The sequence below is a fragment of the Bombus pyrosoma genome, linkage group LG12, assembly GCF_014825855.1.
Source record: "Bombus pyrosoma isolate SC7728 linkage group LG12, ASM1482585v1, whole genome shotgun sequence".
NCBI classification, from domain to species: Eukaryota; Metazoa; Arthropoda; class Insecta; order Hymenoptera; family Apidae; genus Bombus; species Bombus pyrosoma.
Genome location: NC_057781.1, coordinates 875316 through 900165, shown reverse-complemented (window position 1 = coordinate 900165; position 24850 = coordinate 875316). Strand labels below are relative to the sequence as shown.

General features: G+C 42.4%; 1 protein-coding gene across 6 annotated transcripts in view; it reads right to left on the bottom strand.

The window, feature by feature from the left end:
- LOC122573519 (nascent polypeptide-associated complex subunit alpha, muscle-specific form-like) overlaps nt 1-24850 on the bottom strand; it is a 329038-nt gene that overhangs the window by 3944 nt on the left and 300244 nt on the right. For all 6 annotated transcript variants that reach the window (XM_043739967.1, XM_043739968.1, XM_043739966.1 and 3 more), the window contains 8 exons: nt 6424-10527; nt 5564-5878; nt 5373-5442; nt 4309-4724; nt 1323-3278; nt 953-1075; nt 676-842; nt 368-582 (listed from right to left, as the gene is read on the bottom strand). In XM_043739967.1, the coding sequence (XP_043595902.1) occupies nt 368-582; nt 676-842; nt 953-1075; nt 1323-3278; nt 4309-4724; nt 5373-5442; nt 5564-5878; nt 6424-10509 (7348 nt within the window). In that variant the 5' untranslated portion in view covers nt 10510-10527. The remainder of the gene's footprint in view (nt 1-367; nt 583-675; nt 843-952; nt 1076-1322; nt 3279-4308; nt 4725-5372; nt 5443-5563; nt 5879-6423; nt 10528-24850) is intronic.

Here is a 24850-nt window from a genome sequence, read left to right as displayed (position 1 = left end):
TAATTAATTGCAAATATTTAAATATCAAATCATTCTGATAACAGTTTTACTTTCAGTATTGATAATCGAAACTGTTTTTTGAATTCAATTAATATAGGGTAACTGAGTATACAATGACATAATGGTGTTCAAATGATTCTGGACATCGAAAATACACCTCTGGAGACTTTTTAATAACTTTAATCACTAATGATACCATCTTGATAATCCTGTAATCTTTTTATTTGACTTTAACTCACAAGAACACGACCTCAAGTACCCTTCTCACTTTCAAATGACCTTGATTGTCAACGAAATCGGAAAAGGCCTCGTAATGACTTAATTGCAAAAACTTTAGGATGTTATTTAGATTTTTAGGGGAACTTACCAAAGATAGAAGACGGGCCACCAAACGACCACGCTGTACTTGTACGACCCTGAATATCATCTAAGTGTTGTTCTAGAATCGAATAGGCATCGGTATCTGCAGCTAACATCAGCGGGGTTTGTCCAGAATAAGTAGCTAATAGAGGATCAGCGCCATAAGAAAGTAGCAAGCGTACGAGTTCGGTAGCACCATTTTCTGCTGCCTCGTGAAGTGGTCTGTAATAAGGAAATGGATCGTATTCTAATGTCTCTGAAGAATTGTCTATTAGAATTCCGAGACACACGCTGGAACTCAGTAATGAATATTACCTTATTCCACCGTTGGCACTTTCACTCGCATTCGCCCCGTACGCGAGCAACAATTTCGCGATTTCCAGGTGACCCTTCGAACATGCTTCGTGAAGCGGCGTGTATCCCGCGTTATCCTTTGGGCTCGGCGCGTTATTCAACTTCTCTAAGCAGTATGCAGTGACATCCTACAAACACAGCGAAAAAACGCAATTTGTATTCAAATATTTATCAATGAATATGTTTCACTAAATTGAGATTGAATTTTCAATGAATAAATGTTTTTTTCAATATTTACCGTGTAACCGAGTCTGGCGGCACGATGCAACATTGTTTCGCCGACACCCTTCTTGATCACCCACGTCCTAATCTCCGACTGAATATCAGCTACACATTCTGGACTGGGCCTTGTTAGAACTTGCTGCAAAACAAATATTTCACATTGATAATCTTCTATACCTTCTACATTGATGAAACAATAGATCGTGCATGTATTTAAAAAGTGACACCACACAGTTCAACGAACTTCTGCAGGAAAAGTGAAAAACTATTTCGAAGCTTACAAAAAAATAATTTAATAATTTTGTAACGCATTCGAGATACATGTGCGATATCATTGATCCATATCACTGAGAATAAGATCGTTTACAAAAATACGCAGTGCTCACCCTCTTCCTTTCTTTAGGCAGCGTCTCGTCCTTCTTCAACGGTTTTTTCTTTTTGCGAATGTAATCGAATCCGGAGCGGAACTTCCGTCTGCTTGTCCTCAGTTTAAGCTTCTTTTTATTAGGAACTTCTGACTCATTGGTCTCGTCATCAAGCTCGTTGTTTTCCGCTTCCTGCGCATCGTTAGTCTCTTCCTGCACCGGCTCCTCTTCCGCTTCCGCCTTTAAGCGGCGTAGTTTCTTCTCGGCCAAAGATTTCAACAAATCCTTTCGCCTCTCCATCAAAAGATGATGTTGCTTCGAGTTCATGATCGCCTTGTGTCTCCTCAAAATTCCAGCGTTCTTCAATCGCGAAACAACTTTCTGCTTCAAGGTCCTCTCTTTCCTCACCCTGTTCTCTGGCGTTTCAGTCTGCGAGTCGTCGTCCTGAGAAGTATCGTCGTGGTTTTGCATGGGGGGCGCTGAGGCTGGCCTGTCTTCGCCAAAGACTTCTCTGATGGTCGCTTGTTTCTTCAATACTCGCGTTTCTGTTCTCGTTCTACTCTTCAGCACGAATGTTGAAAATTCGTTCGGTAGAGCATGATTATTTTTAAACGTGTCGCGAAAGTTGTTTACCGTTTCCTTGCGGAAGTAACCAAGTAGGAACGAATCCGTCACCTTGATAGGCTTCACCTTGTTATCTTTGACAGGCGATTTGCCCTTTGGTGATTTAGACGATTCCAACAAAGGAATCAAACTTGGAGTCGGAAGCAGTTCAGGTTCGTTGTTGCCTTTCTGCAACGTTTTATTTCCACCTTTATCCGATTTTTCTTTCTGTTTCCTCTTCTGCTCTTTCTTACTGGTTCCTACCCTCTGAGCTAGGACGTCGACGATGGAACTGTTTTCCGATCTTGAATGCTTCATACCCTTAGGAGGACACGAGATTGTCGTAGACGACGTGGCCTCTTCATCGTCGATCTTACTTCCTATCCCAATCTCAGTGGTACTAAAGCTGTAGTTAGATTCTACATCGCTGTCTACCAATTTCTTTCTGTCCAAATACACGTCGGAACTGTCCATAGAGACTGACAAAGCTGGAGATCCTGGGTCCAAATCAGGCAACGAGGTGGACAACCTGTGGAACCTTGATGGTTTCGACACGGTGATCAACCTAGGTGGCATTCTCAAGGATTTTTTGTAGACGTACACCTCCTCCTCCCATCCGGGCCTAAAATCACTACCATCGCCAAACAAAGGCTTCGGTTTCGTTTTCTGAGACGTAGAAGTCTTCGAGGTGGAGCATTTCGACTCTTTCTCATTCTTAGCCTTCTGTGGTGTCGTATCTCTGGATCTAAGCTTCATTCCTTCGGTTTCAATGCTACTGTTGGTGCAACGTTTTCTTGCTCTTAGCCTATCAGCTACTGAAGAACCGTGACCAAACTCCGTACTAGCATCGCTCTCTTCGCTAGAGGAATCACTGCCGCTGGACGATTGTAATTTAATTCTGCTTCCTCTACGAATCCTTCTCTTCCTACATATTATCTCCTCCTCGCAATCACTGTCATCCTTCTTCATCTTTTTCTTTGCCCGTCGAATTAGCGGCACCTCGTCAGAATCATCGCTAGAATTTTTCTCATCATCCTTGCTCACCTCTAGCTCGGTCTTCACTTCTATTTTGATGTCCGTCATCTCAGAAGCTTCATCATCCTTGTTCGTTTCCAGAGACTCGTCTTTACTGTCCAGAGGTGAATCGACATCTTGGATTTCCTTTTTGATGTCCTCTGGTTTGATCTGAGATGTATTAGCGTCTAATTCTTTGCTGCTATCGTTGCCCGTGTCATCAAGCTTGGATGTTATCGTGCAGCTGACCTTCTTTTTGCGACCGCGTTTCTTCATCGCGTCTCCTGTTCGTAGTTGTTCCATAAACTTGTCGCACGTGGTTGACCAGAACGTGTCCAGTTCGGTAATCTTGTCGTTCTCCTGAATATAAGAAACCAAGAGTTTATGAGAAAAATTAGATCTTTTCCAATTAATATCCGGAGCATACTACTTCCGCATTATACGAATCACGCGTGGAAAAATATTTTTCTAAACAAGAAGTCGCGGAAAGTATGTCAAAATGTTAAATTTATCTAACACGTTATACGGGTGTTTATCGCGTTCTTTGAATACTTGTCGCAATTCTTTTATCATGTTATACGTGAGTTCACTGTGCTTGAATTTAGATCAAGAATTTTTTACAGACTATTTAAGCAGACCCAACACGAATGAATTATCTTCGCTTCATCTTTTTTTTTTTTTAACGTGGAGGAAATCCGCACGGACACCAGGCCGCTTCTGGGGAAAGCGGCGTGGTAGTGTCGGACATCCTCACTTCATTTATAATCGGGACAACTAGGGTTGATCCGAAGCGGTAAGAATTTGTGTGGATTACTTGATTCGATATGTTTGCCTTTGTCGTCACACGATCCTATACAATCCAATTTCTACGACATAATACTATCAGCCAATAACAAAACTTCGCGGACTCTATATTTATGATTGTGTAAAAGACGATGATCCTATTACTTTATTTTTGTTTGGGGAGAAAGCGTGAACCAATTTCCACCACTAGACACCATCAACAGAGGAGGTGGCAAATTCACGTACACCACTAACCTAAACTTCGAGATCTACATATACTACACATTCCACGGAGCACAAGAATTAAAAAATATCAGTTTGAAATTTCAATCGCCTCAAAAAATTCATTCGTGAAAACTTGTATCAAACTAAATATTAATTTCGAAATAATGATAAAATTAGCACAAAGTTAAATAATAGGTGTAGTTGGAACAGCGATATCCTAAATTTTATATGAAGCAACTCTAGTCCCCTTGACTCAAAATAAAACACGCAACCCGCTGAAAATCCAGAATAAAAATCGTAAAGAGAGCTCGAACGCTGAAGGCCGTTGATTCGCGAGCACGAACGAATCACACGAGAAACAACCTTACGTAAATAACGTTACCTTCAGTTCTATTTTCACGAGGTCCGTCGATGAGGTCATGCCCATGCACATGGCGTCGTTCAGAGGAACGGGTGGCTGCACTTTCGATAGTTGTTTTCTGTCCCTCCTCATCTCCTCGAGTGTTTGCCGTTCGAGAACCGGCATCTCACCCTCGGAGTCGCTCTCCCTGAAGTCGAATACCGATGTTTCGGAGGAGCTTCTGAATCCGCTGGCGCGTGCTGGCACGCTAGAGGCAATCGCCGGCGCTGGCGCCGGAACCGGAACAGTCGCGGCCACCGGCATATTCTCCTCTTCCGTTCTGGAGAACAACCGTCTTCGGGGAGGTAAACAGGCTACCTTCTCGCGTGTCAACTTTGGCGGACTACCCGCCGATGAACCGGATTGCGGAGTTGACGTTGAAGCTGTGCTGTCTAGTTCTGCAAGTACAGATTTAAATGTGTTATTAAGAAATAAAAAGTTTTGAGGCATACGTTTGTAAGAAGAAGAAGTTGATTCGTAATAATTACTTAGTTTATGGTTGCCCAGGTTTATGAGAGTCTTTTTATATTTGTCGATATAGTGACTGCGAATAGTAATTAACATTCGTGGAAGGAATTGGTGATATATAATATGAATAGAAAGAAGAAAGCGTTGTTTATAGCACTACTGTGATTGGACAAAGTGCTATTTGTGTTTTTAAAAATAGTGTACCAATAATATAATATAAAAATCTGTATGCTATTATAATATGATATGAAAACGTGTAAATGTCTAGTTAGAGCGATCTTTGTACTATTTTAAAATAATGTAACGATAACGATTTTTAAAATAATGTTCTAATAATATAGAAACTATTACAATATAATATAGAACTGTATATCTATTCGAAATAACCTTCGAACCTTTTCAAACAATTTAACTACAATCTAAGACAATAATATACCACAATGGAAGTGATATAAAATTCATGTATGACGGATACACTAAAGAAGTCGTTAACTTTGAAATTATAAAACACAAACTACCTAATCACGAAAAACTTTACGAAAATATAAAACCGATCCACCAGCAGAATCTAAATTTACCTTTTGGAGTAGTCGACGTATCCTGAGAGGGCACGGTCGTAGGTTTCGTTGCAAATTGACCGGTTCCCACCTTCAAGAACAAACACCAAAAATAAAAAACATCGTATATTAACAATTCGGCCAATAGAAGCCAAAAAAGAGAACATCTTCGTAAAAAGTAACAGAGAAACAACATGTTTCATTCGGTTCACCTGCTTCAGTTCCGCCTTGGTTCTAATTTTCGCGGCCAATATAGCTGCGAGGCCATCGTCTTTGTCACGGTGAATCTGATTCTCGGCTCCTCGGGGTCCCAGGAGTGCTTCCTTGCCAGGTAGCGTGGCGGATGAATTTACTCTCGAGCCATACAAACTACGGGGGGCCTCCTGAGTGATCGAGTCTACCGCTCTCGGCACATGAAACTTGTAATGGGGCGGCGTGTTGCTGTTTCGTTCCAGTAAGCTCGCTGCTGTGAATGGTGACAGGTTGTGTCTTCCGATGTTCGTTTTGGGCTCGACCGGTGCAACAACCTTTGGGAATAGAGGACACTGGCGTTAGCATGATAATAGACGTAACTCGCTGCTTACGTTTATGATCTCTCAATAAACCTACAGGCAAGATATAGATAGGATTTGGTGTAAGATATTGATTTTAATGTAAGATAAAGTATCTCTGGTATTTAATGGCGTTTTTTGTGAAGAAACCAGGGGAGAAGAGAAGGTAGAGTTAAACATTTAAATAGATGTGTGAGTGAGAATTTTTATGAATAACGAATGGCCGAGAGCTGAATGTATATTTATGGTAGAGATTCAAAGAATGCACTTGGAGATCTCTGCATTGAATGTATGCGATGTGTGTCGTACGTGTGAAATTGTTAAGATCGTAATAGGGTTGAGATAGGCGTCAGACATGATTGATATTTGCAACATAGTTCGTATTTATGACATAATTTATTGCAGGTTAATTGAACTAGAATTAATTAAAACTTCATATTGGTATAGTTATAGAAGAATGAAACAACGCATCGAACCTGCACGTAAGATATAATGTACAAGAATATACAATTGCTACATACCTTGTTCTGAAAACTTTGTTGACTATGATTAGCCAAGATAGGCTGTTGGCTGTTCATTTGCTCTTCCCTTTGCTGTTTATTCTCTAGACTATTCCTCAGCAAGCTAAGCACTCGTTTATCAGCACCGGTATTGCTCGGCGGTTCCGTGGCCTGTCCGCCGGAAGTAACTCCAGGAGGCACCACAAGTCCGGCCGCTTTCTGACTCTGTCTGTAATTCGTGTACGCGGATGGTTGGTTAGCGTTTGCCTGTTGCGGTAAAGAATGCACGTTCGTGGGCTTCGTGATCACAGGATGAACATACGACGACGAACTATGAGTGATCTTAGGTTCCGCGTAGCTTCTCTTATCACAGTAAGCTTGCTGATACCTCGCGGACTCGGACGACGAGTATCCGCTATCGGATCTCTGCTCGTAGGTGCTAGGTGCTACGAGGGTGCCATTCGGCAAAGGAACCGGTAGATTCATCTCTTGCCTCTTCTGTTGTTCGTACAACGCTTTCGCCGTTGACAATCTCTGCTGGATCCACGTGTCGAGCCTCGGCTGCTTGTTCGGCCCGCCACCGCCGTAAATCGTCTCGCTAGGCCTCTTCGAAGGGCTTCGATCGCTCTGCGACGGTGGCTGGCCAAATTTACTTCTACTGTCCAGATAATATTTCGATGGGTCGGACGGGTAATCTTGAAGAGGCAACGCAGCCGGCCCTATCCTTGCAGGATCGATCATCGACGACGGATACCTGGAGGTTCTGGAGGCGATGGTGTCGTTGGTCGACAGATAAGAAGACGACGGGACCGGCGGAGGCGGTGCTGGTGTAGTCACCGCGTCGTACACCTGCGTCGTGGGCAGTGAAGTCTTTTTAAACGTGGACATATGGGGCAGTGAAGCGGTATTATTAGGATGTTGAGAAGAAAGACACTGCGGAGGCGGAGCATACAGCTGTTGCGCGGAACTTCTCCGCTGAAGAGTATTCTCGTGCGGCTGGCCGTGATGGTGACGCAGCGGCGCGGAGTTGAAGTCTGGCAGGAAGTCGACTTTCGGTGCGCACACCGTCTGAGGCGTCGGCGCTCGAACGCTGCTCGTTGGCGGTAAGATTCTCCCGTTATTGCTGGACAATCGGTTGTCGTATGCGGGGTATGAGGCTGGTTGTGGAGGAGGCTGCGCCGAGGGCGGTAACATGGTTCGCGAACTGTTGCTTCGCGATGAGATCACCGTGGAACTACTGACGTGTTTCTCCGGTGTGATCGTCTCGATGTCGTCCTGAGCGGTCGAGTCGGCGGATGTTTTCACCGTTTTAACAGAGAGGTCCAAAGGAGATTCCCTCTTTCGAATTCCGTTCGTTTGAGAAGGAGGAGTCACTATAGAGGAAGCAACGGTAGACTGTACCGTAGACGCGGTCGAATTCTGGTACGGATACTCTTTGTATCCATAGTCCTCAGTAGCTCTTACAGGCTGGTGATGATAGGAGGATGTCGTACGATTGGTGTCCGACGTTTGATAACTATGTACCGTGGTAGTTTGAACGGAAGACCTCGGAGCGGCTTGACCGATAGACGTAACGGTGGTGCTGCTCGAGGAGTTGCTCCCTTGATGACTAGGCGCCATGGTGGTAGCGTAGGTCGGATATCCGTGTTGAGCGGTATATCTGCTGTAAGAGGAATTTGTTACCGTGTTCGTCCTTCCATTGACCGGCATGGCGTGACTCATAGTTGGCAAAGTGACCGGGTACTCGGGAACCCTTTGAGGCGCGGCCATCGAGGAAGTAGGCGGCGCAACGACTGAAACTTTGCTCGCCGTGCTGGTCGAGTATCGTTGCCGTTGCACCGATTGCGCCTTGCTCGCGGATTCTCGCCTGTTGGAATGATAGGACGAGAGAGCGGCGATAGGTGGAAGGTTGTGCGTGTTAGTTCTCGGAACAGACGTCTGCTGAGATCGATAAGAAGCATAAGGGACCTCCATCGAGCTTCTCTTCGAATCGGCGCCGTTGTACGTCACCGGTTTACTCGGCTGATAACCGGTGGCACCGTTAGTGTTTCCGCTACCGGAACAAGTAGATTCTGTTCGAGGTGCCGGACCGGCCATAGACATTTGCTGAACATATGCCTGGCTCTGAGATCGACTGGACTGCGAGTAGTAGTTTGCTTGAGTGTGCGGCGGCTGGGGACCTTTTTGGAAGGAATGATACGAAGACTGAGGCGGCAGCCCGTACGGATTCGCAGCGTACCCGCCGGCGTTCGGTTGATAATGCTGCGACGTAATGGGAAGGTTGTACGAATGAGGGGTGGAGGTGGCCGGTGGTGGTGGTGGATAAGTCGGTGAATGCGGCTGGAAGCTGCTATGCGGAGAGGGTGTGTGATGAGGAGAGGGAGTGTGATGAGGAGAGGGTGTGTGATGAGGAGAGGCGTGAGGCGTATGCAGGGTGGATACGTGGGGCGATTGTCTATGCGGCGACGGGGTAGCGTGACGGGGAACGTCATGGGGAGAAGCGATAGGATGATAACCACTAGTCAACGCTGCCGGTGGCGGCATTTGATTTGAGTTTGAGGATGAGGAAGCCGCGGATGTCCCGTGAACGATCATTCGACTGGCGTACGAGTTCGGTCCTATCGAATGCGGGGACGCGTTTATTCGACTAGAAAGCTGTTGCTGCTGAGGCTGCTGTATTTGAGATTGTTGCTGTTGTTGCGGCGGCGGCTGCTGTTGAGCCTGATGATGCGGGGGAATCATAGTTCCGGCGGATGGCAAGTGCGACGAAGGAATGTGCGCCGGATGATTTTGATAGGACGACGACGATGACGACGAAGACGACGAAGGAATGTGACTTAAGTTGGCTGTGTGGCGAGGGCTGCACGGGTTCAATGACGAACATGACGGAGACGAGGATACGCGCGAGGAATGCGACGATCTTTCCGAATGCGACGACCTGTCCGTTGCTGGATTGCTCGATGAGCTTAATCGATTCTGCGGTTGATGCTGCTGCGGCGTGCGATAAGTCTGCGACGATGGCGAGCCGTAAATCGAAGGAGTGCTCGATGGTGGCACAGCGTTATTACCGTAGGAACTCGGTGGCACTCTTTGCTCCTGAGCGTGTCCTTGACCTAAAGCGGTGGTCGGGTTGCTCTGCTCAACCGGCGTCGGCCTCGTAGACAACTGCACGTTTCCCGATGACGTAGCTGCAGCTACGCTCGACGATTGATAGATCGAATTCTGAGTGAACGGAACCGGAGCACTCTTCGTGATGTCCGGATGATGATACCGGGGATAGTATTGGGTTCTCTGTGCTACGACCGGCGCGTTCGGTTGCGATTGTCGATCATTGGCAGTTTGATAGGTTGCTTGGTGCGACGAGGCGAGTATTTCCGCTGTAGAAAACGACGTTCTCGAGACAGGGTTTAATTGTTGATACACCGGACCAGGGGAGTGTGGCTGTTGAGGTGGTTGCATTTGATGCAAGTGCGGTGAACTTGGCGCTGTCGCTGTCGTCGGCTGCGAGTGATGATGAAGATCGTTGGACGACGATGTCAAGGAGGTCGATTGTTTCTGTGAGAAATTTGACGTCGACGAGGATCGACTGCTCGACGGCTGCATCTCCGTTAAAGTGATGATACTCGAGGACGATGAGCTCGCCTCCATGGAGGATCCGTCATCGCCTGGCCTCGTATCCGGCACTTCAACCCTCGTTGGTTGAGGAGGATAAGGTTCGACGGATGGGCTCCAGAAAGTGCTGGAACTGGCCGTGGCGTTGTCCACCGACGACGGTCTGACGTCGTTGAGATATCGACTCGTTTCCTGATCGTTGCTCCCGCCGTTGCACCCACTGTTCCCAGCGTTACCGGTTGTGTTTCCGCTCGAAGTCGATTGCGGCGGTAACGATAGTGACGGTGGTGCTTGCGATACGGATGGTGCCGGTGACGAAGGAGCCACGGTCGAGGCGTTGCCATGGTCGTGCGACGACGATATGGACGAAGCAGAACTCGTTGATGTCGCGAGACTGTGATCCGCTGACGCGGCCGCACTACCTGTACTCGGTACCGGCAGTCCCTGAAAGTACTGGCGAGCCCCCTCTAATACGTTCGTGAAGCTCACATCCATGTCACGCCGACTGCTTGTCTGAAATCAGAACAAAACAAGTTTCCTTACTTCTTTGCAACCACTTTGTAAGAATCTCGATTTTAGGTTTTCTAAAGCTTAGTACTTCATCTTTCGAAGATTACAGGTTACGAACTCGTCAGTTTCAGAAAGAATTCTCCTCATTCTCTAAATTTTCTTATCATACGATAGGGACTCGCGTTTAGAAAAAGAAACTCAATCTTCAGAACTTTGTTTGATTGGACACTAAATAAACTTTCGTTCCGATAAATAGAGTTCTCCTGTAGAGAGTAAAACGTATTTTTCTATTTCTATGAATCTTATATTTGGAAGAGACGTTTATAGTTAAAGAGCATCGCGTGAACCACAGCGAGTAGAGCAGCGACCCTGCGGATTAACGAAAACTCAGTTCACACGGTGCTGCAAACTACCAGCACCGTCAGGAAACCAGGCCGAAACATTAATCTTCATTGTCTTGTATTTGTCTGCTACGAGCGCAGCTTCTCTCTCTCTCTCTCTCTCTCTCTCCCTCTCATTCTCTATTTTACTCTCTTGCTTCTTTGGCTTTACAACGCTCCTATTTTCTCCAATGAGCAACTCGAAGCGCGAGGCAGCCTGATCTCACGTTATTAATCTCGTTGCTCCGTGAAAGATAAGATCATCGCGCGGAACAGCAACCTGCAGAGGGGAACGAAATGAGATTCTTCAGGGAGACCAATGACGTCGAGTTACGATCCTAAACGGTCCTGATTGATAAAGAAACCTCGCGACGTGGCTCAATTAAACGCAACTCGGCTGGTACACCTGATAAACAGTGGCGAAAAGATAGACCTGTCGACAACGCTCACAGAATGAAGTTGAAGTACCGTAGAACTTCATTTCTCCGAACTCGTCAGAGGACAACGATCCATCGACTTTATTATTTTTCGTTCGATGAACAGTTTACTTAATCTGGGATTAACTAATATTATTGTAGATTCGAATACAAAAATCTATTCTTAAATTAGCACTACTCTCGCTTAACTGTGGTAATTCAGAATTATGTGATCAGTGTAATGTGTATACTAGGGATTTTTTTCTTCAATCTTCGATGAGTTAGAAGTTACAGTTAACAGCATCAAATAAAAGCGAGTTGCTGAGAAAGTTTATTTAATACGTAAAATTTCTCACTGTGAAAGTCCAAAGCTATTGCAGACAAACGAGCCCTATTCTCTAATAGCCGAATGCTACATCACCGTAGTGTAAAGCCAGTTATAAGAACCATAGCATACCGGCGACAAGAAACTGCATTTACGCGAAGAAAAATCTTTGCAGGTAACTACCACACCGTCGCGTATCAATTATCATACCAACACTGACTACAGCTACATCTTCCTTAATGACTAATTCAAGCTCGTTATTGATCTACGTCATTCGCAACTATGTTCCGAGTGTCGGCAGAAACGCCAACGGAACACAACGACTTCCAGGGAGTGCGAGGAAGCCTCTCATTTATCAATGTCCGTATCACGATTCATATTTCCAGCGGAACCCTCGTAACTCGGCATCAACGTCTCCGAATCCTATCGAAATCTATTCTATCCTACAAATCGGCAAGCTGGTGATCGAAGAGCGTCAGAGATCTTATCCTCGCCGAACAGTCGCTCGTGCGGCGATCGTTATCGATTATCGAATCTAGGGGGATACGGAGATACGACGGATGCACAGCCAGGAAAGGCTGGATCGCTCGATGTGGCTCATTGAGACGTGTAACGAATCGTCCGTCTGCGTGTACGGGAGAGAAGCGAAGTACGGGAGACAACCACCACCACCACCGCCATGATTCGACGGTAGTCGCGTGTACAGGTAGGACAACGATGGTGGAAGTGGTAGGCGAGAATCAATATCGCGCACCCTTGCAGACCGAGCAACCTGAGGGGTTAGTTTGGCCCCCTTCGTGCGCCAGTCAAAGGCCCTTCTCGAATCACCCTCGCGACTCCCTCTGACTCTGTCCTTCTTCCGCGACTTCCTTCCGCCCACTTCGTTTCGTTCCTATCTATCTCCTGCATTGCACGCATTTTTGTCTGCAGATGTTTCATTCTTCAGAACACGTATCTATTGTAACCAAAGTCTTAAGGTAGGTGTCCATTCGAGAGTAAAATTATCGCGAGTTGCTCTCGAGGGTATTTCTCGCAAGCGAACACTGCGTTTAGATCAGAGTAACCGTCAATGCAGATCGAATAGTAACTCTCAACAGTGTTGCAAGAAATACTCTCGAGAGCAACTCGCGATAATTTTACTCTCGAATGGACATCTACCTTTACTCAAGAAGTAAGTTGGAAGTTCTGGGATAAGTAATAACAATAGGTAATAAATAAATAAATAAATAAATAAAGTAATAATGATCCTCTTCTTAACAAAATTGCTGCCTCTATTTAATAGTCAGCTCTTTTAAAAACAATGTTCGTCATCTTTAAGTGAACTCTCTCGAAGGGTCTAAAAAATTCAACGTCGCTAATATACCCCTGTCTTGGGAGATGTTTTAATGGAATTTTCGAGACTTTGGCCATAGTAATCTATTGGATAGCGCCCAATACCTAACTACTAATTATCATGATGCTGATCAATTCGTTTTAGAGAATGTATGAGAATGATGGAGTGTTCAAGGTGGATAAAATAATAGGGAAGAGAAAGATATGCGCGTGGACAAGATCGGAATGAGAAGAAGTAATGAGATAAGATGAATCGCTTCGTATATTCTGTTTGATTTATTTACTCAAGTTTCTTGCGAGTTTTATTGTGAAGGACGCTGTTGTGGAATGCGAGAGTTTAAATTCTTATGACTGTGTCAGAAGAATCACTTGTAATAGAAAAATGTTTCAAGTTCCACGTGCATATCTGGAACTTAGTCATCCCGAGCTAACCTTTCAAATGTATCGTTCAAGCTATTCGCGTCGCTTCAAACTTATTCAGAATATGAAGATGAAAACTAACTCGTTATATCTTTTTAATATACAATAGTTTCCTTCAGCTGTAATCGACTGTAGCATTTAAATATCTTCGCTTTCTCTGTGATGTAATGTACTCACCTTCAGACAGTAATTTTAGATAACTGTAATTTTAGAATACTTCTACTTCCTGTCTCTCAAACACAGCCAATATCCTTATTCAATTTTTTAGCCAGCGTTATTCTCGCTCTACGACCCCTAAATCACCATCACCATATCCTAGATGTGCACTATAAACTCTTAAATTTGATTATTCTTGTCACCCTTACCTGAATCTCCTTAACCTTTTCCGAACCCTTAGAATCTCTAATGCTTCTTATCGAATTATGCGAGTCACCGCATTGATAACGAGTGTAATTCCAATGAATGTGCAATAAATTATTTAAGTTCTGTAAACGCTTTATCTGAATCGTTTCTTTCGTATAATTGACATATTACATCAAGAAATATTCATAGGAGACGTGAATTATTTTCCATTACTCGTGAGAAAAGCAAGACGCACTGCGTTAATGGAATAAACGAATGGAACAATTTCAAGCGGAAATGAATACTCAAACGGTAAAGAAAATAGCGAAACCTTTCAATACTTGAACGTTCTCGGACAATCTGATTCCTCCCCCTTTGCCAGAGTCTCTGGAGAAATCAGGGTTTCCGGCGAGTCGATTTAGGGAATTCTCGCTTGTTGAATTCGATAAGAGAGGCCCTTTGAAATCCATCACACCTCCGATATAACTATTTATTCGCAGTTGGGTTCGATCATCGAAACAGAAACATCCTGATTTCGTCAGAAGTCCTCTCGAGTAACTGTTCGCTATAGGGGTCATTTAGTTTCTGTAACACGTTCTTGGATCTGATCAGATAAAATTTTACGCAACTATTACGCGGCCACTATCGATCTATAATTAGACGTAATTACAAGGCAATGTACTCATCTTTTATAAACCTTATCCTATCCCATCAACTTTACTGTTATTTTCTAAATTTTTATCTCTTTCAGAAAGCAAACGACGTATTAGAATTGATTAAACCGAAGCAATTGTACTAAAAATAATTAAATCCAAATGTTTTGCATTCTACATTTTTGATAAACATTTTTGACGATAAGGACAGTCGAATTTAGTATATTTTCCTTGCAAGTAATTTTACATTTATAATATCTAGATTGGTTTATATTTACAGCGTTTATAAAAGTTGAGTTTTAGATTCGTAGCTAATAAAAATCGTAAGAAAATTGTACCACAATTCTATAAGGGAATGAAATCAATTTATCAATCAAGATCAATCCTAATTGCACTCCAAACATCAGCTTTCAATCGATTGCACGAGTTAAAGATGGTTGGAAATCGACACTCTTTTGTTACGAAACGTCTCCAGCTTGGTAAAGTCCCACATTGCTTCGTAAGACTTCGAAAGTTGCCGGAATTTCAAGAATATCAAGATTCCGGAAAGTTCTCGGGATAGTTCGAAATCTCTGAAACTCGTCTGTTTCAAGCCAAGACCAAACATCAAAACATTTCTAGTTTGCGATGACGAGAAGATAAACAGCAAGTGCATCTAGTCGCCTGGATCCCTCAAAAACATGGAACTTTACCGCAAACCTCGAAGGACTCGAATTTCCGAGGTCATGGAAAGTTCCGTGGAAACTTAAAAATTATGGAACTGGGAGAAAGTTGAAAATTTGGAATTCTTCCACATCGAGAGTTGCCTCGTGTCACCTCGAGTTCGAGACTATTGGATAAATAAGAAAACTTACTATGATTACAAATTTTGTAGATCGTCAGAGTTATGAGAAAGTTTTGCGGAAGTATTCGACGTTTTTCAAAGTTAAACCCCTCGATACTGCATTTTTTATTGACGAAACCGGTTGCTTTCGCGACAACGAAGACTTTGGAACTTTCAACAGGTTTCCAAACCGATGGAATTCAGGGCTGGTAAATGAGAGAGCAAAGCAATTTGAAAATGGAAATTTCAGTCGCAGACATATGAAGCACAGTTAGACACTCGTTTACACGATATGATTGGACCTCGAGTATTAGAAATACGATGAAGGACTAAATACATAAATACTCGAGATTAGAAGAAAGAAAGAAAAGAATTGGCCACTCAAAGTTTGGAATGGATGTGATCGAATGTTTCTCAGGAATAATTGCATAATTCGTTAATAGGTCGAATGGAATTGAGAGAGTACACAGTTCTTTTCGCGCCTAATTGTGAGATTAATTAAATACGAAAATATAAATTATACATTAACCAAAAATGAATTACATTTTTATTTTGATTTTTCATCTGTCTATATTCGCAAATTTCATAACCAGAGATAATCCTTTCTGAACTAAATTGTTTCATGTCGTGAAAAAATACTTTTTCATCGATTATTAACAATAGAAACATATTTTTATATAGAAAACACTAAAACTCAAGACCGGCTCCATAAAAAATAATATATAAATTTATCATTTAGTTAATTAATAACTTCTTACGATATATATCGTTGCATATATGCAACGTCAAGCGTGAAAAGATTGACAAACAAAATTCCAACAATAGGAATTAAGAAAAGATAACTCATCGAGGCAACAAGGCATAGAAGTAAGAATGCCTTGCGATATTTTCTTAGATACGCATCCGCGATCCTGGAGCCGCGATCGGGGCTCGAATACGAATGATGAACGAGTTCGAAGGCCGGAGAAAGATTGCGAGTCACGATAATCCGGTGGCGCTCGATTAAAAGCCGCGGCGCGGTCAGCCAATGGAACGTAGCGGAAGTACGAGGAGGGAGCCAAGTAATGCTTTAAGCCGGGTTAAGCCGTGGCTTAAATGTTCGCCACACGGCGAGAACTTGTTCGTCCGAGGCCTCGTAGGCTCGCTCACGCCACGAACATACGTCTTTGAACAAACTATTTTGCTCCAACGACGCGCCTTGAATTCGTTGAGAAGTCAAAATACTTTCATCTTCACCTCATCATAATACTCGTTTTTCCTGTTTCCTGGACTTACTTTACGAGCCAACAACGATTCGCAGCTGACATGAAAACGCAGAAACGAAGAAAGGTTTGCCTCGTGATTCGAAGAAAGCTCTTTTTAGTCGGATTGCTTTCAAGTAAAGAAACATTTTGCCGTCTCGTACTGACAATTTCCGTATCGTCAAACTGGTTTCTGGGCAATATATCGACATAACTGGTCGAGAGTAAAAATCCTCCTAATAGGAGGGTTCATCGCATGTAAACAGAAATCGAGTGTATTTGCTCGCATAGAAATCTCACAATGCACGTGGTACCATGAGGGATGAAGCGATCGAGTTCGTTTGGCAGTCGAGCAATCAAAGCGCTCCACCGACCAAACTCGCCCACAATGGCGTCAAAGGGACGAAGAGTCGCGGCCGGGCGTGTCCAAAGAAGCCTCGAATCTTTGATCATCCTAACAACGCTTTTTCAGACTACTCGCAGTTTAAACCCTCCTTCCGTTACGAGCAATAAAACTAATGCGGGCACGGACTTGTGTGAACAGTGTACAGCTGCTGTGTATATAGGTTCCCTGTACGTGTGTATCCGTGTATATTCGTAGCGTGGTATAAACGGTGCGAACCAGAAGGCGAAAGAGGTAGAGGAACAGAGATAGAGGGAAAGAGGAAAAGAGGGAGAGAAATGAAGAGAGAGGGAGAGAGAAGAGAAACAGTCTCGGCTGACCCATTCCACCTTGGCGTGGCATCCACTCTCATCCGTTCTCGCAACAAACGCATCCGTACCTCAAACAAGCCCTTACCACGAGGCCAACACCCTTTGCCACTTCACGGTCGTTCGCACCGCACCGTCTCTCACACCTCCCATCAACCAGCAACCCTGGGTCCCGTTCGATCCTACCCTCTCACGGAGCCACCGACATCCCTTGTTGGCGAAATGTTAATTCTCTAACTGTCTTCGATTCGTGTCGTGTCCAGAAGAACGAACACGTCATGTAATGCGGTGAATGTTATTGTGTGGTTTGTAGAGACGTATTAGAGACGTTTGAATTGGCGAAATACGATTATTATATAGAATATGCAGAATACAGAGTATTATGCAAGTGTGTTAAAATAAGTACGATATCGATCTTATGAGAGCAATTAGCAACGAACAAAGCATCATATTTCCATATGCTTTATGTCGTTTGTCGTACTTTAAACATTCGTCAAAAGTACTAAAAGAAGTAGATCTCATTCTTGCAATACATTGTATGCGTATAATTTGATATCAATCAGGGATATCAGGAAGATTTTTCAATAAGAGATCGGTACTTAATAATATTGAATGAAGAATAGCAGAAATAAGTACGTACATTAAAAAGGTCTATCTCCGAAAACCTGTTGCCACCCAGAATGTAATTAATCATTATTTCTCGCCAACATTCACAGTAAATACTCATTAAAAATAATGACAGAATTAAAAGAATTTTAAAAGCACATGTATATCCGGACATCTTACGATCCATTCGTAAAAATAAAATAGTTTCTGCTCCATAATTTTAGCCTAGTTTGACGATGTATACAGACTTTCCAATATAGAGCAACTGCAGATATTTTGTATGATTTTTAATCTCTATTTTATACCGGTTGACATCGAAACAAGCGGGGTAGTTCGCGTGCAATAAATTTCGCGAATAGCCGTCAGCGGAGGACCCGCGAAAAATATATAGAGAATTATGATCGAAGATCCTATCTGTAAGAAATATAATCTCACACAAACTGCGGATGACACGAATGCATAGGATTGGTGGACATAAATGTTCCCTCGTCCGGGATTTCTCAACAGGGATTTTAGTTCGCGTTTCCACGATCTGTTTTCCTTTTTGACTGTTTTAGAACGTTTTAACGTATAGCTGTCGTGCTTTTTCAAAGTACACTTGCCCCTTTCATCGTTTCGTTACATCAAGTCTCTTTACACTGCATTATACGCCTCTGTACAAGTCTTTCGATCGATTTTTACCCTACCGTTCTTCGTTACTGCCACGTGGATCTTGCAAGGTAACCTATTATTAACTTATTACTTTAAAACTTCCACGCTGGGCGTACAAGAAAATTACAGCTCCCTTCCGTTTTAATTTTAACCGTATCCACGCAGCGTTCTGTTTCAGTAACGTCGAATCTATTTTCTGAAACCGTGATCGTAGATCAATTGTTTTTTGACACGGTTAAACTTTTGACGCGGAATCGTTTAACTTTTAAATGAGACGCTTGTTCTTAACTTAGATTCGATATAAATATACAACTATTGTTAGCCGTGAAGGACCAAGTTCGATATTATATCTTTTTATTGAATTCTCGATTCGTTCGAACGTACGGTTCGATTGTCTATGAAATTGTACAGTACGCGTAACCAGTCTATTATCAAGCATGTAAAGCAGATCACGTCTTGATCGATAGTCGTCCGGTTCGGTACGGAATTTGAAAATGAGTAATGACGGCCTCGCTTGCCTAGCGGAGAGCTGAAACAAACGAGGCCCAAAGTGCAATTATTCAACTTTGACAACGAGTTGACTGGTCGCGTCTGGTGCGGGGGCGTTTTCAAGAAACGAGCACAGAAAGAAGAGGAATTGATCGATTGGATTGTTTCGCCGACGTTTCGTGCCGAGATCTTTCGTCTATCGGATTACTCTACTGTCTATCTAAACCGTTGATGGATTTCTCTTCCTCGCGTGAGAGTATAGCGAGAGGAAGAACAACGGAAGACGTAATTATTATAGCTAAAGTGGTGATCAGTGCTGCTATATGAACTTGAAGATCGCAAGTATGAGTCTTTAGAAATTTACTTTGTCCAGTACCTTACCACCAATCTTCATTAATACCTAATAATATGTTACTAAATCATATTGCAAAATCAAAAGAAATCTAGATTTTTTACTTTATACAAGTACATGCTATACCATAGAATTAATAATAATCTTCGATCGTAAAAACTATTAATTGCTTCCCTTCTTCTTTCTATCATTAAACAGTCATAACGTGAACAATCTACGCGCCAGTGTTTTACAGTAGAATAAATATTTTAAATCAAATATTTCTTGTAATACGACTTCTATTGCATATTACATTCGTGCAACTCCTTTTTTGTTATGTCATGTTCATACAGCTACCTTTTCATAATATTCGTGCGCTTCCTTGAAATGTTCCCTAAGTGTTTATTAATTAATGTCCATGAAGAATCTCTTCCGAGAACATCACAGGCTTCCTGGTGGTCGACGGTCCACAGGTTAAGAATCATAGATCTACACGATCTATTTTTCTTACTGGAGTCCAGGATCAATGTTAAATCGCTCCGCGGTCTATGTACCGAGCAGAGTTAGTCCGCGATCATTATTCAAGATCACTCGCGTTGTCCATTAACTCGAGCAACATACGTTTCGTAACGCGCTGTTTCGCAACGACTTTCGTAGATACGACAACGGTAATATTTCATAATACGGTCAGTTGTAAACAATTTCCCCGGAGGGCACTAAAAATAAGGTGCAAGCGAGCAGATAGATATCGTGCGACCGTTCGAGCGGCGAGCTTGGAATAAGGTCAGGGAAGCCAAACGGGAGAAAAAAGCCGATGATCAAAGCTGGAGAGGCAAGCTCTGGGAATTTCACAGACTTAAGGAACAAGCTAATACAAACTGGTAAAACGTGTGTAAACGCTATATATTAGAAGCCGTGGGTTATCTCTTATACGAGAGACTCAAAAAGACTAATTGAAGAGTTAAAATGGTAAACGATGTAAGTGGTAAAGTTAAAGATCTCCAGTAAAAACAAGAAACGAGTTTTGAAAAATGTTGAATTAATTTACATCATTTATCACTGTAGATTTTCAGTGTTTAAAAGCTTCACAGATTCAGAGGCAGAATAAATAGCGAAAGGTGTATTGAATTAATTAAAATTCATAGTTGTGTCTGGCAAATTCTTCTTCTAATAGTCTAACAGTATTCCAATACCTAAAATATTTTCACTGTATTCTGCACGAGATTAACATCTTTCTCCACAAAAAACATTTTCTTTTTTTTTAAGGCTCACATCCTTTACTATCTCGATTTTCCCAATTATAAAACATTACGATATATCTTCGATACATTACGTTTCCATTATCCACACCACATCCAAACATTTTGCTTCCTATAACCCTTTATATAATATATTTGTAAATAATTAACATGTGAATGTACAAAAGTTCAGTCCGCCGTATTGGTTCTCCATCGAATTGAACAAAACATGCATATCTCTAATTTCAATGACCAATACCCAACAGTAATATCGAATCAGTGTTAAATGGATATATGGAATATCGTGCTGGTTTGCAGATGGTTGTATACAAAGAGGAGCTGGTCGAGTGAAACGACTAATTTACGCGTAGGAAGCTCTATCAGTGGCCGGTATCATGGGAATCGACGCGTAGGCAGCAGGTTGGAAACGAGAATCGCTTAAACGGATTACTTTATCGAAGTTGAAACTGTATCGTGGCTGGCTGTACATCGCAAGACACGGGTAGAAGCGCGGGTAAACAATACATTCGACGAGAGGGACGTTCGAGAAGACAAACACTCCACGACGGAAAATTCAGTTTTCCCTGGTTGTTCGGTGTCGGAAACGTTGTCACTCGTAAATATCGCGAGGCAAACCGTGAAAGCAGAAATGGAGACGAAGAACGCCGTGAAACGGTTCAAATACGTAGATGACATAATGTATCGATTGATGTATTTAGATTGACGATTCTATAGTCTTCGAGTCTTCCTACATTTAGAAATAAAAAGCATTTTTCAATTTGAAATCTCTGGTCTTCTGGAATTTATATTCATATTTATTTTCATAAAAAATTAACGATAATTCTTCATGAATTTTTGGTAATTGTAAGTTACAGCAAAGTCTAAATTGTAATCAGTGCGAATGAACGTCCAGTGTATTATACGCGAATCACAATTGTTTGGGATAATGGGGAAGAGTTTAAGCACCTGCTCGGCATATAAAGTTCGGTTTCATCGAGTGGCCGACAAGTTCAAGTGGATTTCGAGAGTACGTATAAAGTTCGAGAATTTGTGCGATAATTTTAAGAACGTGATAATAATGAAAAATTCAGTCTGCTTATAGGCGAGTATGACTTATTAACCTGATGTTAAATTCGCAGAATTAAGGCACTTCAATGAAATTTAGTGTAAAACGGAAATCCTGCTCGAAATTTAATACTATTCCATCTGTAAAGTATCTCAAAGTGCTGTAAAGTCCCACGATTTCGTAAATCGCATCGAACGAAACGAGCGAAGTTTTCCTAACGGGATTACCACCCTCTCGAGTCACGCGAACATGCTTGCAAATTCACAGACAAGACAACGAGCAGTAGTCGAAAGGTGAACTTTAAGAGACTGTTCGAAGCAATCAGAGGGGTTGAACGCGTAAACTGAGAGTTGGAATCGTCTCGACGAGCTATGATTTATCGAGGCGTGAATTTGCGTGACTGTAACGATCCAATTATTCAGAAGTCAAACTGATCGACTTCATTTATCAAGAAATTTCTTTATTTTGATATCAGAGTACGTAATTAATGTTTAATTGATTTTAGCAGTAGGAGGACTAAACTCGATGAAATTGAAGAGTTTGGCTTCTGTATACGTAGTTCAGTTATTCGGTTGCAGGATAATACCAAGCTATTTTAATCATAGATGATTAATTTATATATAAGAGGAGACGAATATAAATATATACAGCGTTCAAAACAGTTAGAGGATTTTTTATTCGTACAATGATTTTCATATTTATTTCTTATGTTTTGTATATATCTTTGTTTCTGATAATTATCTCTGAGACCACCTTTATCACAGAATCATACGAATAACATGCCAGTCTATCAAACCTATACGACTTCTTCTCTTTCGTTCCATTTAATTAGTGTTCCGAACAAAGTATAACGTAATATGCGGGCGTGATGAAAGCTTTCGTCTTTTGCTGGCAAGTTAAAAATGCAACAGCGTCGGTATATTTATTGGACACGACTCCACTATTCCAGCGAACAATCAAATCGTTTATGATTTTTATTCTACACAGACGCGACATTTTGCAATCCTGCGATCTCCAGTAACGTGACAATAATATCGCGATAATACAACGAGCGCAGGTTACATAACAAGTCATTTCGAAACGTTTCGGATCTGTTAATCGCATTTAAAATTGTGCCTCGTTGATCGCATCCTGATTCTGCTTCTCGAGCTACATTTGCACGCTCGAAATCCTCCACGCTGGTTTCGCTTCACTGGTGAAATTACGGAACAGAGAAGATTCCGTAACTAGAGGATGAAATGGAGGGCCATTTCACCACGGGAGGCAAGGAAATCGCGAGAAGGTTGAAAATCTCGTTGCTTAACATGGTTAGAGAACGTGCCAAGCGGAGTACACGTGTACCACACGTGCGGCTCGGATACTAATAAGCCTTTTTCTTCGTGAAAAAAACACCATCGGTTTTCCATTGATTCATGAAAATACACCCGCTGTTCTTGCAAAAGGGATCAGCTACTATTCTCTCCGAACGAAATAGCTTTAATGAAAGAAAGGAATAAACCTTTTTAAAGAAGGAAAGATATAAGGACATCAGAGAAAAATAAACAAAGAGAAAGACGTAAAAGGAGGAGGAGTAAAAGAAAAAGAAAAATTACGAATGAAAACTGCAACGCGACTCGTACGTAATTAAATGTCCCCCGCGAAAGCATCAAAAAGGCGACGAGTCGTGTTTGATTCCGGGGTTCACAAGGCCTTCGAAAAAGCTCCTTATACGGCCGCGTGTGCGTGCACGCGAGCAGAACGTGACCTCCATAAAAGGAAGTTTTACGCGAACCGCTCTCCCGTCGCCCGTTTGTTTGCCGTTTAAAGCCGTTTCAGCAGGTGCTTCTACATCAGCAAATTGCATGTAAAACCTTCCAACGCAATTGCGCGCGACCCTAGAGAGCCAGAATTTAGACGCGGATGGTCTAACCCCGCTACATGCTACTCTTTCTGTCGATGGATCGACGGTCGTGCTCATTCGCGGTACATCGTTTCCTGTTGGCTGTTACTAACGCTGGAATTACCGACTAGCATAGTTTAAAATTTGTATGAAGTTAAATGAGAGATTTATGAAAGGATAAATAATGTAGGGAAAAAGCAACCAAAAGACAACAAAAAATTACGAGGATTCTAAGAAATGTTCCATTGTAAATCATAGAAAATTTCTAGGGAGATTGGTTATTTTGAATAACCAATTCTAATGATTCTAGTAATTTAACCTTTGAATATTCTGTGGTTGTTCTTTCCGATAATGCGGAGTGAAGTTCATCTAAACGCACTGCCAGACTTTTTCTATTTTTCTCTTTTTTAATGGTTTCTAATATATTGAGGTTTTTCTGTTAACTCGATTAGTATACCAATGGGAGATTACGTGTGGTAGACCAGTGAAAATACGACGAACGAATTCCGAAAGCTCCTTTTGCATAAAACTGCTTTTACATCGGCGATAATGTGCAAAACATGTTATATCGTGGAAAATACACTTCTTTCTCTTCATGTAAATTCGTCTTACAAAGAACCTCCGTGTCTTATGTCGCACAGACCTCGTACGGACCCGGTGAAAAGTACTTCTCGGCCTTGACCCGTTTCACAACTTGAAAATTCTCCGGCTTGATACTTGAAGAAGAAACAACGGCAGTGTCAAGGGGATGAGAAACAAGTAACGTTACACCACTGACACAGGAAACTTCTTTTTATCTTTGAAATCTGCAAGCGGCTTTGCTGTTTTCCCATGATTTCATGTACGAGTGATTTGAAAAACCGCGTCGAGAAGTAGGTCAAGCGTCGAGCTGCGTATCCGCGCGAATAAATTCCAAGCGGCGAGTCATCGCCCACGCGGTTATTCGTATCACGGTGAAAGCAACACACGGCCAATGTTATTTTTGTTTCGACGGAAGATCGCCTGTGAACGATGATGCTTCTTCGATATCAAAGTCGAACGTCTGTTCGACGTTGAAAGAGAGGAAGAAACAAGAAAAGGAGCTCTTTCTTGCTTACTACGAGCTTCTTGGTCTTTCGTCGTCGATAAATCACTATCTTTTTAGAAGATAACGTAGAGTGGAAAGAAAGATTGATCTAGTACTGGAAGATTTAAAGTCTCGACTTGACTGCACTTAGAATCTGTTTTATACGTGGTGATTCAGTAACGATGACCACGTATTACAGTAAACAGAGATATGCATCTCTATTGAAATTATTGGAATGTCGTAACGCGTCGGTGACCGAATCGTTATAATCGTACGCCATGTATTACTAACAAATAAAACATTATTTAAAATGAAATTTTAATCGTGAATATCTTGAAAAGTGTTTGGTACTTAATT